Source organism: Schistocerca cancellata, chromosome 1 (genome assembly GCF_023864275.1).
Source record: "Schistocerca cancellata isolate TAMUIC-IGC-003103 chromosome 1, iqSchCanc2.1, whole genome shotgun sequence".
NCBI lineage: Eukaryota > Metazoa > Arthropoda > Insecta > Orthoptera > Acrididae > Schistocerca > Schistocerca cancellata.
The window spans coordinates 865,544,207-865,565,341 of record NC_064626.1 but is presented as its reverse complement, the minus strand read 5'-3'; the positions used below and the strand labels follow the sequence as shown (position 1 = coordinate 865,565,341).

The window sequence follows — 21,135 nt, the reverse complement described above, 5'->3', positions numbered from 1 at the left end:
CACTGTTAAGCAGTGCGAACGCACAAATAGGGAAGATTAATGGCTTACATTAACACACACAGAGTGCAGCTACAAGCTAAACTTCGACATATAATATCAATATTTTTTTTCATGTGTTATCCTTTAACATACATTAACCTCAAATCTGCCAATACAATTTTAAAGAGTGGCATAAATGTGTGGTCTTATGGGTCCGAAATTTTGCTAAGTGGCTGCTCCTCCAAGTGTTTAAAGTTTTCAATGAGAGTCAAATGCTGTGATCAAAAGGACTTTGTTGGTATGAAGTATTGGTTAGTCTTCGTCGTTTGACACATTTTGCTCTCAGCAGACGTGCATTTGCACACACTGTTTTGTTGCCAATGGAGCATTTTCTTTGCAATTTAAGTTTTATTTTGAAGTCTTTCTCTCATTTATATTTTATTGCTGCATATTACTCTGCAGTAGCAGACTGAAGTAAAAATTTTTGCTGGATTATCAGTTCCTACTAGCCAAAATTACAAAAATTTAACTGAAAACTGAAAGAATGAAAACTTTCCAGAATGCTGAAAATTTCTCAGGTTTTCCCAGTTTTCTTCCAGATAAAAAAATTCCAAGGATTTTCCCAGATTTCTAGTGGCGTATACACCCTGACTGAGAACACTGCATAGATGCTGTTACATTCCCCACAAGAGCAGTTTCCACCCTCACTCTCCACTCTGTCTTCCTCTATAGTTACCATATACAGCTCCACTAGTAGCATGGAAGTTATTCCCTGATGGTTTAACCCATGTCCTATCATCTTGTCACTTCTTCTTGTTAGTTTCTTTGTCAATTCTGTGGAGAACCACCTCCTTCCTTATCTTATCAGACCACCTAATTTTCAACGTTCTTCTGTAGCTCCATATCTCAAATGGTTCAATTCTCTTCTGTTCCCTTTTTCATTGTCCATGATTTCCTACCATACAATGTTGCGCTGCATATGTACATTTTCAGGAAATTCTTCCACAAATCAAGGCCTAAGTTTGATTCCAATACACTTCTCTGGACCAGGAATGTCTTTCTCACTGTACTAGTCTGCTTTTAAAGCCTTCCTTGCTTCATCCATCATGGGTTATTTTGCTTCAAAGGTAACAGAATTCCTAACTTCTCCTACTTCCTAATCACCTATTCTGATGTTAATGTTAGTTGCTACTCTCATTTCTGCTATTTCTCATTGCTTTTGTCTTTTCCTGGTCTACTCTTAATTGATATTCTGTACTCATTAGACTGTTCATTCCACTCAACAGATCTCTTAATAACTCTTCACTTTCAGTGAAGATAGCAATGTCATCAGTGGATCTTATCATTGATATCCTTTCACCTTGAATTTTGATCCCACTTTTGAACCTTTCTTTATTTCCATCATTGCTACTTTGATGTACTGATTGAACAGTAGGGGTGAGAGAGTGCATCCCTGTCTCATACCCTTTTTCAATTCAAGCACTTCGTTCTTGGTCATCCAATCTTATTGCTCCCTCTTGTTTCTGGTACATACTATATATTACCCCTATCTTTCCCTGTCGCTTACGCCAGCCGGTGTGGCCGTGTGGTTCTAGGCGCTTCAGTGTGGAACCGCGTGACCGCTACGGTCCCAGGTTCGAATCCTGCCTCGGGCATGGATGTGTGTGATGTCCTTAGGTTAGTTAGGTTTAAGTAGTTCTACGTTCTAGGGGACTGATGACCACAGATGTTAAGTCCCATAGTGCTCAGAGCCATTTGAACCATTTTGAACCTGTCGCTTACTCCTATGTTTTTTTTCCTTCCAGAATTGTGAACATCTTGCACCATTTTACATTGTTGAACGCTTTTCTAGGTCAACGTATTCAATGAACCAGTCTATCTTCCTTCAGTCCTTTTTCCATTATCAAGCGCAACATCAGGATTGCCTCTTGCACCTTTCCTAAAGCAAAACTGATAGTCATCTAACAGATTCTCAATTTTCTTTTCCATTCTTCCATATATTATCCTTGTCAATAGCTTGTATGCATGAGCTGTTACGCTAATTGTGTGATACTTCACACACTCACCAGCCCTTGCTATCTGGATGAAATTTTTCCGAAAGTCTGACGGGCAAGTTGCCAGTCTCTCAGATTCTACGCAGCAACGTGAATAGTCATTTCATTATCACTTTCTCCAATCATTTTAGAAATTCAGGTGGAATCCTCTTTTCTTTATTTAATATCAAGTCTTCCACAGCCTTGTTACATTCTCACTAATACTGTATCCCCTATGTCATCCACATGAACTTCAATTTCTTCTGCTATCATGTCACTGGACAAGTCCTCCCCCTTATAGAGGCCTTCAGTATACTCCTTTTGACCTATATGATCTTTCCTCTATGTTTATCAGTGAATTGCCATAGCACTCTTAATATTACCCACCCTTACTCTACTGTGGAAGCAAATAGTAGCAGATATTTGTCTTCAATCATTTAAAAGGAAAAACACAAAGTAGACATTGAAGGAGACAATGCCTGATAAGTTTCAAATCAGAAGTGGTTAAGAAGGCCAAAGACTGAAAGGAGTTAATACGAGGAAGAGATCTTGATCAGCAGTGTGCCACAATCAAATCCAAAGGGCATTTTTTTTAAATGTAACTTGTTATAATAATAGTAATTATAATAATAGTAGTAGTAATAATAATAATAATAATATATAATAATAATAATAATAACATAATAATAAACTTGCACCTCCATCATCTCATCTTGGCTGGGAGTTCCCATGGGGTAGTCATTTGTTGCTGGTCTTTGGTGGAAGCCAAAATTTGGAGCTAAATGATGATTGTGCCTGGGGCTGAAAGGCTGTCTAAGTGATGGAGCAGGAAATGCGGACTTCCTGGGTGATCTGGCTTTCACAATGCGTGGTGGCTTGTACATCTCTTCTAGTACTGAAGGTGCCACATAAGTGAATCCCTGTTCACAACAAAATTATAAATTACAAATTGTGTCTACAACATTAACACTCATGATAATTTACTGGGAAATCAAAAGGAGACAAAGGAGACAAGAAATTTCGGGAATACCTAGGATTGGCATGAAGCTGTGTGTGTGTGTGTGTGTGTGTGTGTGTGTGTGTGTGTGGGGGGGGGGGGGGTATACGGAGAGGAACAGAGGGAGATGGACAGATGAACAGGGTGATGTTGTCCAACAATAATTTCCGAGTATTTTAGTTAAGTGTAGACAAGTAATAAATATTTTCACTGTTTATTTACTCAGTTTTCACAATATGCTTCACACAATAAAGATTAATTTCTAGAGAATTGACCTATGAATTAACAATCTGGAACAGTATACCGTTACTTTCAGTTACAGAAAGCATTATAGCTAAAAACTGTTTGCTGCAAAGGCTACATTTGTAAATATCTTGATCCTATGAATATAGTCTGGAAACTATGTCTATGACAACTAAGAGTGATAAAAACAAAGGGGTTCTGTTTCCAATAAAAGTAGCTAAATGTAGTGAATACAGAATCTTTAGATTCCAATATGGTTAGGCACATAGAAAATTTAGTTTTTCCAATGACAGAAAATTAACAAGAAAGAGCATGTAATGAACCTTTTTTAATTTATTTCTCCTTTTTTTGTGCGTTAGGGCCTTCTAGGGGCCAAGTCCAATTCCCCTTTTTATTACACACTACTATGTGCCAATTTCATTTACTACCCCCCCATGGAAACCCATTTTTAAAACATATCTTTTAATTGCTTCTTCTCCTATATTGTTTCTTTTCCTCTTGAAAATAAACTTTAAGATCATGTTGCTTAGTCTGTTATCATTCATTGTGAATAACTGGAATCTCCTCTTCCACACAGTTTCTGATAAATTTTATTGTTAACCTGTAATTTCAAAATATTTGAAAAGTTTTTACAATGTCTAACATTTTATTTATAATTGTTCTTTCTAATAATCAATTTTTCAACTATTATTTCAAGTTAAGCATTCGCTGAAATGTGTGTTCCAGTTTCACAACCTTCAAAGGTTTTTAGATTGCCTCCATTTATAACACAGCAAGCTGACAATTCTGCCAATTTTCTATTAGAAACAAAAACAAAAAATGAACTGTGTTTGCGTAGTGTACAGTGTCCACACACTAGACACCACTGCTTTGTGTGTCTACAACTCATATTTTGTGAACGTCTCTGTGACAACGCCTCTTCATAATTCTTTAGATGGCTATTGCTCCACCTAAAGCCATATGTGCTTCACAGTTGAAAGCTGACAAAAGTGCTGCCAGGTGTCAAGGATTTCTTTAAGTTGACTCAAGTGTAGGAGTGTCGTGACAGTAAAGAATAAAATGACATAGTTTTGTAGGTACATCCAGTGGCACACTTGGATACTGAACTGTAAATTGCACTGGGAATAGATTTAGTAGTAATTGGGATCAGATTTCGCAGTAAAGACGTAATAAATATAAACATCATGCACAATGCAACAGTTTTTCATGCATCTCAGTGTTTATGACGTCACATCTCCTGATATTTCTCTGTCATACATTGATATAACTTTGTAGGTATATTCAGTGGCATATATGGATACCGTCTGCAATATTTGTAGTGAATAGAGTTAGTAGTACAGAAATAATAAATTAAAATGTTACGCACAAAGTGGTGGTCTTTCACACATTTCACTGTTTATGTCATCATAGCTTCTGAACTACGTGGTTCTTAAACCCCACAGCAATTGTTACTCGACAGTAAGGGTTATACGTACCACATCTGTTTGAAATTGGTCCAGTGGTTTAGGAGATAAAGAAAACACATGCATGTTTGTGTGTATGTGCACACGCACACATACACTTTTATAATATGTATGCATTTTATCATCGTTATCTTTAATTGTTGCTTCCAAATATTGGAGTATCTGTACATTTTTTGCTGGAAAATCATTTATTCTTGAAACTTAATGACAACTTTTTGCAATCCTCTTTTACTTCTCAACGAAGATAATCAAAGAGTGCTCATGCGAGTTGATCTTAAGTTATTTATGTAATCAATCTCTTAACAGTGGAACATTTCTAGACTGGCTAAAATATCTTTACAAGAATGGGGATAAGGAGATACCATCAAACTATAGACTAATTTCACTTTTGCCAGCATTCTGAAAAATATTTGAAAAAGTTGTGTTCAAGCGTCTCCTTGAGCATCCGACTACAAATAATATATTGTCCGAGGGACAGTTTGAGTTTATTAAGGAAGCTATTTACACTTACAGAGATAATGTACTTAATTCATTAGATAATACATTAGAGGCTACAGATATTTTCTGTGACCTGTCAAAAGCCTTTGACTGGGTGAACCACAGAATTTCTCTTATGTAAATCAGAATATTATGGTGTCACCAGCAATGCTGCGAAATGATTTTAATCCTATCCAACTAACAGAAAATTGTGAAATACCTATGCAGCAAGTAGTCAATCCCATCTGATTGGGAATTAATTACATGTGGTGTTCCTCAAGGTTCCGTCTTGGGTCCACTGCTTTTTCTTATGTACATTAATGACCTCTCGTCTGTTACACTGTCAGATGCTAAGTTTGTTTTGTTTGCACGTGATACAAACATTTCAATACGTAGTAAGTTATGTAAAGATATGAATATAATAGAGCAAAACATTCCACGTGGGAAAAATATATCTAAAAACAAATATAATGTGACTTACCAAACAAAAGTGCTGGCAGGTCGATAGACACACAAACACAAACATACACACAAAATTCAAGCTTTCACAACCGACGGTTGCTTCATCAGGAAAGAGGGAAGGAGAGGGAAAGATGAAAGGATGTGGGTTTTAAGGGAGAGGGTAAGGAGTCATTCCAATCCCAGGAGCGGAAAGACTTCCCTTAGGAGGGAAAAAGGACAGGTATACACTCTCGCGCGCGGACTGGAACAGATTCGCGCGCGCGCACACACACACACACACACACACACACACACACACACACACACACACACACACACACACACCCATCTGCACATACACAGACACAAGCAGACATTTGTAAAGGCAAAGAGTTTGGGCAGAGATGTCAGTCGAGGCGGAAGTACAGAGGCAAAGAAGTTGTTGAAAGACAGGTGAGGTACGAGTGGCGGCAACTTGAAATTAGCGGAGGTTGAGGCCTGGCGGATAACCAGAAGAGAGGATATACTGAAGGGCAAGTTCCCATCTCCGGAGTTCTGACAGGTTGGTGTTAGTGGGAAGTATCCAGATAACTCGGACGGTGTAACACTGTGCCAAGATGTGCTGGCCGTGCACCAAGGCATGTTTAGCCACAGGGTGATCCTCATTACCAACAAACACTGTCTGCCTGTGTCCATTCATGCGAATGGACAGTTCGTTGCTGGTCATTCCCACATAGAAAGCTTCACAGTGTAGGCAGGTCAGTCGGTAAATCACGTGGGTGCTTTCACACGTGGCTCTGCCTTTGATGGTGTACACCTTCCGGGTTACAGTACTGGAGTAGGTGGTGGTGGGAGGGTGCATGGGACAGTTTTTACACCGGGGGCAGTTACAAGGGTAGGAGCTAGAGGATAGGGAAGGTGGTTTGGGGATTTCATAGGGATGAACTAAGAGGTTACGAAGGTTAGGTGGACGGCGGAAAGACACTCTTGGTGGAGTGGGGAGGATTTCATGAAGGATGGATCTCATTTCAAGGCAGGATTTGAGGAAGTCGTATCCCTGCTGGAGAGCCACATTCAGAGTCTGATCCAGTCCCGGAAAGTATCCTGTCACAAGTGGGGCACTTTTGTGGTTCTTCTGTGGGAGGTTCTAGGTTTGAGGGGATGAGGAAGTGGCTCTGGTTATTTGCTTCTGTACCAGGTCGGGAGAGTAGTTACGGGATGCGAAAGCTGTTTTCAGGTTGTTGGTGTAATGGTTCAGGGATTCCGGACTGGAACAGATTCGTTTGCCACAAAGACCTAGGCTGTAGGGAAGGGACTGTTTGATGTGGAATGGGTGGCAGCTGTCGTAATGGAGATACTGTTGCTTGTTGGTGGGTTTGATGTGGACGGACGTGTGAAGCTGGCCATTGGACAGGTGGAGGTCAACGTCAAGGAAAGTGGCATGGGTTTTGGAGTACGACCAGGTGAATCTGATGGAACCAAAGGAGTTAAAGTTGGAGAGGAAATTCTGGAGTTGTTCTTCACTGTGAGTCCAGATCATGAAAATGTCATCAATAAATCTGTACCAAACTTTGGGCTGGCAGGCCTGGGTAACCAAGAAGGCTTCCTCTAAGTGACCCATGAATAGGTTGGCGTACGAGGGGGCCATCCTGGCACCCATGGCTGTTCCCTTTAATTGTTAGTATGTCTGGCCTTCAAAAGTGAAGAAGTTGTGGGTCAGGATGAAGCTGGCTAAGGTAATGAGGAAAGAGGTTTTAGGTAGGGTGGCAGGTGATCGGCATGAAAGGAAGTGCTCCATCGCAGCGAGGCCCTGGACGTGCGGAATATTTGTGTATAAGGAAGTGGCATCAATGGTAACAAGGATGGTTTCCGTGGGTAACAGAATGGGTAAGGATGTCAGGCGTTCGAGAAAGTGGTTGGTGTCTTTGATGAAGGATGGGAGACTGTATGTAATGGGTTGAAGGTGTTGATCTACATAGGCAGAGATACGTTCTGTGGGGGCTTGGTAACCAGCTACAATGGGGCGGCCAGGATGATTGGGTTTGTGAATTTTAGGAAGAAGGTAGAAGGTAGGGGTGCGGGGTGTTGGTGGGGTCAGGAGGTTGATGGAGTCAGGTGAAAGGTTTTGTAGGGGGCCTAAGGTTCTGAGGATTCCTTGAAGCTCCGCCTGGACATCAGGAATGGGATTACCTTGGCAAACTTTGTATGTGGTGTTGTCTGAAAGCTGACACAGTCCCTCAGCCACATACTCCTGACGATCAAGAACCACGGTCGTGGAACCCTTGTCCGCCGGAAGAATGATGATGGATCCGTCAGCCTTCACATCACGGATAGCTTGGGCTTCAGCAGTGGTGATGTTGGGAGTAGGATTCAAGTTTTTTAAGAAGGATTGAGAGGCAAGGCTGGAAGTCAGAAATTCCTGGAAGGTTTGGAGAGGGTGATTTTGAGGAAGAGGAGGTGGGTCCCGCTGTGACGGAGGATGGAACTGTTCCAGGCAGGGTTCAATTTTTTTTTTGGTTGTGGTTTTAGGGCGCAAAACTGCTATGGTCATTAGCGCCCAGCCCGTGACTTAAGACAGTAAAAAACCGAAATTGAAAACCAGCAGCAATGGAAACAAACTCATAAAATTGGAGAAACTAAAAGTAGAAGGAATGCTTAAAAATCCAGTACAGACAGGGGGTGGTTGTCCCCAAAAAAAAAAAAACTTCAATTGACTGACGTCATTTCACTGTCACTAATAAACTGGAGAACGCGGTTGGCTGAGCGCGTGTATCTGCTAAAATCGACGATAGATCAGGCGATAGCTGTAGACGGGAGCGTAACGGATTAAAATAGGGGCATTCAATTAAAAGGTGTCTGACCGTCCACGGCTGAGAGCAGTGGAGACAGAGTGGAGGAGGATCACCGCTTAAAAGATGTCTATGGCTAAAAAGACAGTGCCCTATCCGGAGTCGAGCTAAAATTACCTCCTCCCGACGACGCGTTCGGGAGGAAGAAGTCCAAGCGCAAGGAAGGGCTTTCACTTCCCGCAATTTATTACGGGGAAGTGTTGAATAATGCGCATGCCATAAATGAGCAACTTGGCGGCATAAACCGCTCCGTAGATCGGTGAAGGGAAGCGACTGAATAGCTGGCCGAGGAAGAGAGACTGCAGCTTTGGCCGCCATATCGGCCGCCTCATTCCCACAGATACCAGCGTGTCCCGGGAGCCAGAGGAACGCCACCGAGACGCCCCCCAGGTGGAGCAAGCGCAGACAGTCCTGAATCCGGTGGACCAGAGGGTGCACAGGGTAAAGAGCTTGGAGACTGAGGAGAGAGCTGAGAGAATCTGAGCAGATAACGTACTGTATCCGCTGATGGCGGCGGATGTAGTGGACAGCCTGGAGAACAGCGTGAAGCTCCGCAGTATAAACCGAACACTGGTCGGGAAGTCGAAAGCGATTTGGGGTGTCGCCAACAATATAGGCACTCCCTACACCTAATGATGTTTTCGAGCCGTCGGTGTAAATAAACGTGGCGTCCGTCATTTGTGCACATAGAGCAGCAAATGCCCGACGATAAACAAGTGTAGGGGTACCATCCTTGGGAAATTGACAAAGGTCACGGAGCAGGCAGATCCGGGGACGGAGCCAAGGCGGTGCTGTACCCCAAGTTGTCAAAAAGGTTTTCGGAAAGCGGCAGGAAAGAGAATCGAGCAATTGACGGAAGCGGACTCCCGGGGGTAGTAGGGAGGAGGAGCGGCCTGCATACCCTACATCAAAGGAGGCGTCGAAAAAAAGGTCATGGGCTGGATTAGCAGGCATGGAAGACAGATGGCTAGCATATCGACTCAGGAGGACTGCTCGCCGATTGGACAGCGGAGGTTCAGCAGTCTCAGCATAAAGGCTTTCCACAGGGCTAGTGTAAAAAGCTCCAGACACTAAACGTAATCCACGGTGGTGGATAGAGTCAAGACGCCGAAGAATAGACGGCCGAGCAGAGGAGTAGACTATGCTTCCGTAATCCAATTTTGAGCGCACTACGGCGCGATAGAGGCGGAGAAGGACCACTCGGTCCGCTCCCCAGGAGGTACCATTCAGGACACGGAGGGTGTTAAGCGATCGCAGACAGCGAGCCGAAAGATAGGAGACGTGGGAGGACCAGCACAGTTTTCTGTCAAACATAAGACCCAAGAATTTAGCGACGTCTGAAAACGGAAGGTTGACAGGACCTAGATGTAAGGAGGGCGGAAGAAACTCCTTACGTCGCCAAAAATTGACACAAACGGTCTTACTGGGTGAGAAACGGAAGCCGGTTTCGATGCTCCACGAGTGGAGGCGATCGAGACATCCTTGAAGACGTCGTTCAAGAAGGCTGGTCCGTTGAGAGCTGTAGTAGATCGCAAAATCGTCCACAAAGAGGGAGCCCGAGACATCAGGAAGGAGACAATCCATAATTGGATTTATGGCGATGGCAAACAGTACAACACTCAGCACGGATCCCTGGGGTACCCCGTTTTCTTGGGAGAAAGTACGGGAGAGAGTAGTGTTCACCCGCACCCTAAAAGTGCGCTCTGCCATAAATTCGCGAAGAAAAAGGGGCAGCCGGCCTCGAAAGCCCCAAGAGAACAGTGTATCGTATGCTCTCTCCAGATCGAAAAATATTGCTACCGTTTGGCGTTTCCGGAGAAAATTGTTCATGATATAAGTGGAGAGAGCAACAAGATGGTCAACTGCAGAACGATGCTTCCGGAATCCGCATTGGGCTGGTGTTAAAAGACTGCGGGATTCCAGCCACCAAGCTAAACGGTAATTCACCATACGCTCCAAAACCTTACAGACACTACTCGTGAGAGAAATGGGGCGATAGCTAGAGGGGAGATGTTTGTCCTTTCCAGGTTTCGCAACAGGAACGACAATAGCTTCCCGCCACCGTTTGGGAAAGGTACTGTCGGTCCAAATTCGATTATAAAGGCGAAGGAGGTAACGCAGACTAGGGGTTGATAAATGCAGCAACATTTAGACATGGATACCATCCGGTCCCGGGGCGGAGGAGCGAGAAGATGAGAGGGCATGTTGGAGTTCCCGCATGGAGAAAACAGTATTGTAGCTTTCGTGATTTTGAGAGGAGAAAGCAAGAGGTCGCACTTCCGCTGCACGTTTCTTCGGGAGAAACGCTGGCGGGTAATTTGAAGAGCTCGAAATCTTAGCAAAGTGCTGACCCAACGAGTTAGAAATTGCGACGGGGTCCACTAAGGTATCATGCGCGACAGTGAGCCCAGAGACCGGGGAGAAACTAGGCGCGCCTGAGAACCGTCGAAGCCGACTCCAAACTTCCGAGGAGGGAGTGAAGGTGTTAAATGAGCTAATAAAGAATTTCCAGCTTGCCTTCTTGCTATCGCGGATGACGCGACGGCATCGCGCACGGAGCTGCTTATAGCGGATACAGTTGGCCAAAGTAGGATGGTGACGGAAAATGCGAAGAGCACGTCGCCGCTCACGGCATGCCTCGTTCCACCAAGGAACTGGGGGGCGCCGGGGCAATTCGGAGGTGCGTGGTATTGAACGTTCCGCAGCTGTAAGGATAACGTCGGTAATATGTGTGACCTCATCGTCGACGCTGGGAAAGCGACGGTCATCGAATGTCGCGAGAGACGAAAAAAGTGTCCAATCGGCTTGGGCAAACTTCCAGCGTCGCGGGCGCATATATGGCAGTTGAGGCTGCAGTCTAAGGACACATGGAAAGTGGTCACTCGAGTGTGAATCATCAAGGGCGAACCATTCGAAGCGCCGAGCTAGCGGAACAGTACCGACCGCAAGGTCCAAATGAGATAAGGTTGTCGTGGAGGCAGACAAAAATGTGGGGACCCCAGTGTTGAGGCAAACTAGATCCGCTTGGTGGAAGACGTCTAGCAATATGGAGCCACGTGGACAAGGATGTGGAGATCCCCAAAGCGGGTGGTGGGCATTGAAGTCCCCAACCAGCAAATAGGGGGGTGGAAGCTGACCAAGAAGATGAAGGAGATCAGCTCGTGCCATTGGTGTGGACGATGGAACGTATACAGTACAAAGAGAGAGCGTGTATCCGGAAAGGGAAAGACGGACGGCGACAGCTTGGAAGGAAGTGTTTAAGGGGATTAGGTGATAATGGAGAGTATCATGGAGAAGAATCATGAGTCCTCCATGGGCTGGAGAGCCTTCAACAGAGGGGAGATCATATCGGACTGACTGAAAATGAGGGAGAACAAAGCGGTCATGGGGACGCAGCTTCGTTTCCTGAAGACAGAAGATGACCGGCGAGTAGGATCTTAAGAGGATCGACAATTCATCCCTATTGGCTCGAATGCCGCGGATATTCCAGTGGATAATGGACATGGGGTGAACAGAAAATGGAGGACTGTGACCAAAGTTGCTGTCAAGTCAAAGACTGCTCGGAGCTAGCGACCGACAGCATGGAATGGCAGTCAGCCGAAGGCAGAAGATCCTGATCCATAGGTTGGTCAGGAGCAGCTCCTGCCACCAGCGATCGGCCGGTTGACCGGCCACCAGCAGTGCGCCTCAGCGACACAGAAGACGGCCGAGGGCGATTTCCGCCAGGTGGTGCTGTAGATGGGACACGCCTTGGCGGAGAAGGAGAGGAAATGGGTTTCTTTGTAGCCTTCTTGGAAGAATGATATTTAGATGGAGGAACCGATGGTTGGGAAGTTGCGGTACGTAAAAACTCTTCACGAGTACGCTCTTTTTTCGAAGACTTGGCGTCCGACTTTTGGGCTCGAGATTTAGCAGAACCCGACGAAGGGTGAGCCATAGAGTGGGCAGGCGAAAGTGGTGAGGTTGAACGAGCGATCTTTGCGCTGGCCGATCTGACGACCGTGGCACTAAAGGTGAGGTCGCAAGTCTGCGTGGCCGCCTCCTTTGTTGGCCGAGGAGAAGCAAGGACAGTGCTATATTTTCCTGTCTGAGGCACGGTGGGCTTGCGACTGGCAAATAATTTTCGAGTAGCAAAGGTCGACACCTTTTCCTTCACTCTTATTTCCTGGATGAGCTTTTCGTCCTTAAAAACGGGGCAATCTCGAGAGGAAGCAGCGTGGTCACCCATACAGTTGATGCAGCGAGGGGATGGAGGTGGACAAGCACCCTCATGGGCATCCTTGCCACACGTAACACATTTGGCTGGATTGGAACAGGACTGGCTGGTGTGATTGAACCGCTGACATCGATAGCAACGCGTAGGGTTTGGGACGTAAGGGCGAACGGAAATTATCTCATAGCCAGCTTTGATTTTCGATGGGAGTTGAACTGTGTCAAATGTCAAGAAGACAGTGCGGGTTGGAATGATGTTCGTGTCAACCCGTTTCATTACTCTATGAACTGCCGTTACGCCCTGGTCAGACAGATAGTGCTGAATTTCTTCGTCAGACAATCCATCGAGGGAGCGTGTATAAACGACTCCACGCGAGGAATTTAAGGTTCGGTGCGGTTCCACCTGGACAGGAAAGGTGTGGAGCAGAGAAGTACGCAGCAATTTTTGTGCCTGGAGGGCACTGTGTGTTTCTAACAACAGGGTGCCATTACGTAATCTGGAACAAGACTTTACAGGACCTGCAATTGCGTCGACACCTTTCTGAATAATGAAAGGGTTGACCGTGGAGAAGTCGTGACCTTCATCAGTCCGAGAAACAACAAGGAACTGTGGCAACGATGGAAGAATCGTCTGTGGCTGAGACTCAGTATACTTACGTTTGTGAGCAGACATAATGGAAGGTGAGGAAACCATTGCGGAAGAATCCCCCATGATTACCGGCGTCTCCGATGGCGCGCTCCTCCCTTGTGGGGGCCCTCTCTGAGGGCACTCCCGCCTTAGGTGATTGTTCACACCTCAGGTCACACCTCCCGACAAACGGACGGAGGGACCAATCGGCATTTTCGGAAGGTATCAGCTCGGGTAATCACCCCTCCCTGGGCCTGGCCGTTACCAGGGGGTACGTACGTGTCCTACCTGTCTACCCAGGGCGGGGAATTACGCGTTACCCCGTCACCGGCTACGCACCAAGGGCGTGGGTCGGCCTTCAGACACGCACAGGGAGGAAGAAAGAGAAAGGGAAAGGAAAGAAGAGAGGTCTCAAACGCCGCAGCGGAGAAAAGGGAAAGAGAAGAGGTAAGGAAAAAGGGAAGGACAAAGGAAGGAAGAAGACATAAAAGCAAGAAAGGCGAAGAATGCAGTACATTTACGAGCGTCCGTCTCCGGACGTAGGCACAAACCATACTCCCAGATGGGGAGAAAGGGAAGGAAAGAGCCATAGGTGAGGGGAGGAGGGGCGAAGATAGGGATGGGGAAGGATGCGGAATGGGAAGGTATGCAGCCCGGAAAGGAAGGAAGGCCACATTAGCTCGGGGTCCCGTGCTCGCTACGCACGTATCCACAAAAGAGTTGGGGACCCCCTGGGGGGAATTTGGATAGTGTCTTGGGGAGTTGGATCATTACGAGTAGGATTAGAATCATTTCTCTTCGTGGCAAAGTGATATTTCCAGCAGAGAGTACGAGTGTAGGACAGTAAATCTTTGACGAGGGCTGTTTGGTTGAATCTGGGAGTGGGGCTGAAGGTGAGGCCTTTGGATAGGGCAGAGGTTTCGGATTGGGAGAGAGGTTTGGAGGAAAGGTTAACTACTGAATTAGGGTGTTATGGTTCCAGATTGTGTTGATTGGAATTTTGAGGTTTTGGAGGGAATGGAGCTGGAAGTGGGAGATTGAGTAGATGGGAGAGACTGGGTTTGTGTGCAATGAGAGGAGGTCAAGGTTTGCTGGAAAGGTTGTGAAGGGTGAATGAGTTTGCCTTTCCGGAGATGGGAAACCAGGACATTGGATAGTTTTTTGAGGTGGAGGGTGGCATGGCCAGCTTCATCCTGACCCACGTAACATCTTAACTTTTGAAGGCCAGACATACCAACAATTAAAGGGAACAGCCATGGGTGAATTTTGTGTGTATGTTTGTGTTTGTTTGTTTGTCTATCGACCTGCCAGCGCTTTTGTTTAGTAAGTCACATCGTATTTGTTTTTAGATATAAGTTATGTAAAGATTTAGAAATAGCTGCTAATCAAATTGTCAATGACATTAGTAAATGATTTAAAGCTAATGCACTGTCATTAAACTCTGGAAAGACCCACTATATGCAGTTCAGAACCTGTAAGAGATTTCCTTCCAGCAGGTGTATAAAATATGAAGACATGCAGATCGGAGAGGTTGAGTGTTAAATTTCTGGTATTACAACTTGATAACAAATTAACTTGGGAGGGGTATACCACATAACTGTGTAAGTGCCTACAGAAGTCCGTATTTGCAGTGAGAATGATGTCAGATGTAGGGGGGGAGGGGAGGGGGGGGGGGGGGGGGAGGAAAAAACCTTAAGCCTTGCATACTTTGCTCGCAAATGCTAGGCAGTTTATTGAAACTGCTTTTATTCCACCTCGCCAGAGTTTGTGCAACTACTTTGTATTAATTGCGGGGACCAAGCAGCAGTCGGTATAGTAATTGTAAACTGTCGAAGCTGCGTTGGTAAAGTACCGGAACTTCAAGCACTGATAGAAAGCACCGAAGCTGAAATCGTTATAGGTACAGAAAGCTGGCTGAAGCCAGAGATAAATTCTGCCAAAATTTTTACAAAGGTACAGATGGTGTTTAGAAAGGATAGATTGCATGCAACCGGTGGTGGAGTGTTCATCGCTGTTAGTAGTAGTTTATCCTGTAGTGAAGTAGAAGTGGATAGTTCCTGTGAATTATTATGGGTGGAGGTTACACTCAACAACCCAGCTAGGTTAATAATTGGTTCCTTTTACTGACCTCCCGACTCAGCAGCATTAGTGGCAGAACAACTGGGAGAAAATTTGGAATACATTTCACATAAATTTTCTCAGCATGTTATAGTCTTAGGTGGAGATTTCAATTTACCAGATATAGGCTGGGACACTCAGATGTTTAGGATGGGTGGTAGGGACAGAGCATCGAGTGACATTATACTGAGTGCACTATCCGAAAATTACCTCGAGCAATTAAACAGAGAACCGACTCGTGGAGATAACATCTTGGACCTACTGATAACAAACAGACCCGAACTTATCGACTCTGTATGTGCAGAACAGGGCATCAGTGATCATAAGGCCATTGCAGCATCCCTGAATATGGAAGTTAATAGGAATATAAAAAAAGGGAGTAAGGTTTATCTGTTTACCAAGAGTAATAGAACGCAGATTTCAGACTACCTAACAGATCAAAACGAAAATTTCTGTTCCGATTCTGACAATGTTGAGTGTTTATGGAAAAAGTTCAAGGCAATCGTAAAATGCGTTTTAGACAGGTACGTGCCGAGTAAAACTGTGAGGGACGGGAAAAACCCACCGTGGTACAACAACAAAGTTAGGAAACTACTGCGAAAGCAAAGAGAGCTTCACTCCAAGTTTAAATGCAGCCATAACCTCAGACAAACAGAAGCTAAACGATGTCAAAGTTAGCGTAAGGAGGGTTATGCGTGAAGCGTTCAGTGAATTCAAAAGTAAAATTCTATGTACCGACTTGACAGACAATCCTAGGAAGTTCTGGTCTTACGTTAAATCAGTAAGTGGCTCGAAACAGCATATCCAGACACTCCGGGATGATGAAGGCATTGAAACAGAGGATGACACGTGTAAAGCTGAAATACTAAACACCTTTTTCCAAAGCTGTTTCACAGAGGAAGACCGCACTGCAGTTCCTTCTCAACTGGAATCACTCAACAGAGGAAAGTCCACTGGACCTGACGGGATACCAATTCGATTCTACACAGAGTACGCGAAAGAACTTGCCCCCCTTCTAACAGCCGTGTACCGCAAGTCTCTAGAGGAACGGAAGGTTCCAAATGATTGGAAAAGAGCACAGGTAGTCCCAGTCTTCAAGAAGGGTCGTCGAGCAGATGGGAAAAACTATAGACCTATATCTCTGACGTCAATCTGTTGTAGAATTTTAGAACATGTTTCTTGCTCGAGTATCATGTCGTTTTTGGAAACCCAGAATCTACTATGTAGGAATCAACATGGATTCCGGAAACAGCGATCGTGTGAGACCCAACTCGCTTTATTTGTTCATGAGACCCAGAAAATATTAGATACAAGCTCCCAGGTAGATGCTATTTTTCTTGACTTCCAGAAGGCGTTCGATACAGTTCCGCACTGTCGCCTGATAAACAAAGTAAGAGCCTACGGAATATCAGACCAGCTGTGTGGCTGGATTGAAGAGTTTTTAGCAAACAGAACACAGCATGTTGTTATCAATGGAGAGATGTCTACAGACGTTAAAGTAACCTCTGGTGTGCCACAGGGCAGTGTTATGGGACCATTGCTTTTCACAATATATATAAATGACCTAGTAGATAGTGTCGGAAGTTCCATGCGGCTTTTCGCGGATGATGCTGTAGTATACAGAGAAGTTGCAGCATTAGAAAATTGTAGCGAAATGCAGGAAGATCTGCAGCGGATAGGCACTTGGTGCAGGGAGTGGCAACTGACCCTTAACATAGACAAATGTAATCTATTGCGAATACATAGAAAGAAGGATCCTTTATTGTATGATTATATGATAGCGGAACAAACACTGGTAGCAGTTACTTCTGTAAAATATCTGGGAGTATGCATGCGGAACGATTTGAAGTGGAATGATCATATAAAATTAATTGTTGGTAAGGCGGGTACCAGGTTGAGATTCATTGGAAGGGTCCTTAGAAAATGTAGTCCATCAACAAAGGAGGTGGCTTACAAAACACTCGTTCGACCTATACTTGAGTATTGCTCATCAGTGTGGGATCCGTACCAGATGGGGTTGACGGAGGAGATAGAGAAGATCCAAAGGAGAGTGGCGCGTTTCGTCACAGGGTTATTTGGTAACCGTGATAGCATTACGGAGATGTTTAACAAACTCAAGTGGCAGACTCTGCAAGAGAGGCGCTCTGCATCGCGGTGTACCTTGCTCGCCAGGTTTCGAGAGGGTGCGTTTCTGGATGAGGTATCTAATATATTGCTTCCCCCTACTTATACCTCCCGAGGAGATCACGAATGTAAAATTAGAGAGATTAGAGCGCGCACGGAGGCTTTCAGACAGTCGTTCTTCCCGCGAACCATACACGACTGGAACAGGAAAGGGAGGTAATGAAAGTGGCACGTAAAGTGCCCTCCGCCACACACCGTTGGGTGGCTTGCGGAGTATAAATGTAGATGTAGATGTAGAATTACATTTTTTATTACAAATTTGTATTTTCCTTAACAAGAAATTAAAAAGGAGATTGGAGTAACTTACCCATAAATTTTACATTTGAGTGTGTCTGTAAGGACTTCACAAATTAAGTTTCCCAATCTAAATTCATCTCCATTTTCAAATATCTACAGTTTGTCTATAAGCAGGATCAAAAGGATTTTCAAAAATCAGATGTTACAAATATGTCTCTGAAGTTCATTACTCTGTAATGAATTTGGGCATTAGATTGAAAATATGTTTGGAGTCAATGGATAAAGAGCCCACTCTAGTGTAGATTGTATCTCATATTCAGTAATAATATTGAGAATAGTTTATAAGCAATTGGCAAACAAACCACACTTCTGTAAGTGTCAACATCTTGCTTATACCCTTCTTGTGAAATAGAATATTAAGCCCCTGTTCTCTCCTTTAATATTTTCTGTTTTTAAAATTTCTTCCATGATTATTTATAGATAAATGATTTTACTTCAGACAACTGTAGAAGCTGAGGTGTTGTGCAGTCTTCGCTACTGACTTCGTAATTTTCTAAAAGATTTTGTTACTTTCCTAACTGCGCCAACTGCACATAGTGAACCAGCTTTTGGGTTTCTGTGAATCTATAGGTACTGTAATTTATGGTTAGGATCTGGACACTTCAGAAGATGCTTGAAGTGTTTTGCAAATATTTTACAGTTTCCTGTACTGTTAAAGCCAATTATACCATTTACATCTCTAAAACCAATACTCAGTCTTTTAAGTTGTTCTTGAGCAGAAATTTGTATATTTTTTATGTAATTATCCAATAATTCCAGTACTGCATTGTTTCAAAATATCTTTCAACATTCCTTATTAGTCTTATTGTTTCTTTTCTTTATGAAAAGAATAGACTGCTTCTTACCATATATGACTCTAGTCATTGTTCCCATCAATCTAGTGTCCCACATTATTCCTGTCAGTACTATATATGGCAGATAGCAATCTGTCCTTTTCATAATATTGTTGTTACTCCGCTATGGATTTTTCAGTATTTGTTTCTTTTCTTTGTAGTTTAATAGCTTAGAGTGTTCATTCTTTTGACAGCATTTCCATGTTTTCCATTTTTCATTATTTCTTCAGTGTTCCCCCCCCCCTCCCCTACACACACACACACACACACACACACACACACACACACACGTACGTTTCCACAATATCTTCTTTTTAGTTGTATCTGATACAACATATACTTTGATGCATTGTTAATTTGTCTTGACGAATGTCCCCAGACAGCATATCAAGTTATTTTAATTAAACGTCATTTATTTTTTGTTTCTTTTCTGTTTTTTGAGGTGGAAGTTAAAATTTCATTTTTTGAGGGATAATGACTGGAATCTAATCACCTACTTCTCATTTAAAAACTAACAATTAAATAAATAAAAAATTTAAGTTGGGGGCAAAAAACTTGAAAATAGTGTTTATGTTTTATATTCAGGAGAAGGGGGGGGGGCGAATTTATTGTTATATAGGTTTGAAGAATCCAAATAACTAAATTAAGTCAAAGTAAACAAGAACAAAAGTTAAAATTGCGTAGCAATATGTGTAAGACCAGGTTACAGTAAAATGTTCTCACAACTCTTTTTAGCAAAGGCTAATTTGGTACAAAAATCAACCAGTAACCCGCCTGTGCACAGACCACACATTTGAATGTCGATGTTGAGCTTGCCAAGTTCAACATGCTGTTGAACACTTGTGGATATGGTAAACATGTCTCACCATGGTATATGTGATGGCAGCATGCACCAGCAGCAGTATTTGGCTTGCAAATCACACAGTTTGTTTACAAAATGGAAAGATGTAAAATTCCTATGTCAGCTCTATTAAAACATACATTTCCTCCCTCGTCCATATGCTAGGTTCTGTCAGTAGTATACATAAACAGTACCTTCAATCTACATCTACAACTACATGGATACTCTGCAAACCACATTTAAATCCCTGGCGGAGGGTTCATCAAACTACATTCACAATAATTCTCTCTTTTTCCAATCTCGTAAAGTGCATGGGAAAAACAAACACCAATATCTTTCTGTGCGAGCTCTAATTTCCCTTATTTTATAATATTGATCATTTCTTCCTAGGTAAGTCACTTTCGTGAGAAGATTCTGCTGCAACTAAAAACGCCTTTGTTTTAATTATGTCCACCCTAAATCCTGTATCATTTCAATGACACTCTCCCGCCCCTATTTTGCGACAATACAAAATGTGCTGCCCTTCTTTGAACTTTCTCGATGTACTCAGATCTGTTACATTTTCTAAGTGTCCTGCCAATAAATCGCAGTCTTTGGTTGGCCTTCCCCTTCCAATTTAAGTTGTTTGTAATTGTAATTCCTAGTTATTTAGTTGAATTTACAGCCTTTAGATGCATCTAATTGATTGTGTAACCAAAGTTTAATGGATTGCACTCACGTGGATGACCTCACACATTTTGTTATTTAGGGTCAATTGCCAGTTTTTGCACCATACAGACGTCTCTTCTAAATCGTTTTGCAAAGATGGCTTCACTAGTTGGTAAGCGACAGCACCATCTGCAAACAACCTAAGACAGTCATTCAAATTGTCTTCTAAATTGTTTATATAGATAAAGAATGCCAACAGCCTTGCCGCAGTGGTGACACCAATTCCCCTGACAGACAACCAAAGTTGAGTCCTGTCAGTATGGGCTAGCATTTGGATGGGTGACCATCCGATCCGCCAAGTGCTGTTGGCAAGCTGGATGCACTCAGTGAGGCAAACTGAGGAGCTACGTAATTGAAAAGTAGTGGCTTCAGTCTCAAACTGAGTTAAGGCCGGGAGAGCGGTGTGCTGACTGCATGCCCCAGCATATCTGCATCCAGTGACGCCTGTGGGCTGAGGATGACACAGCAGTCAGTCGGTACTGTTGAGCCTTCCAAGGCCTGTTCAGGCAGAGTATAAATAAGTAACAGCAAAGAGCCTATATCACTACCTTGTGGAACGCCAGAAATCAGTCCTGTTTTACTCTATGACTTTCTGTCAGCTACTACAAACTGTGACCTCTCTGACAGGAAACTGCAAATCCAGTCACGTAACTGAGACGATATTCCACAAGCACGCAATTTCACTACAAGCCACTTGTATGGCCCAGTGTCAAAAGACTTGGAAATCTAGAAATATGGAATCAACTTGAAATCCCTTGTCAACAGCATTCAACACTTCGTGTGAGTAATGCGCTAGTTTGTGTTTCACAAGAAAGATGTTTCCTAATTTGTG

The 21,135-nt window shown here is 43.7% G+C and overlaps 1 protein-coding gene across 2 annotated transcripts in view; it reads right to left on the bottom strand.

Moving 5' to 3' along the window:
- LOC126189533 (ribosomal protein S6 kinase beta-1) overlaps positions 1 to 21,135 on the bottom strand; it is a 187,065-nt gene that overhangs the window by 15,692 nt on the left and 150,238 nt on the right. The window contains exon 11 of one of the 2 annotated variants that reach the window (XR_007538040.1): positions 2,709 to 2,932. Coding sequence is in view for 1 of the 2 variants with exons in the window: in XM_049930950.1 (XP_049786907.1) it covers positions 2,711 to 2,932 (222 nt within the window). In the remaining variant the exon portion in view is untranslated. The remainder of the gene's footprint in view (positions 1 to 2,708; positions 2,933 to 21,135) is intronic. The other variant, XM_049930950.1, reaches the window with a different exon arrangement.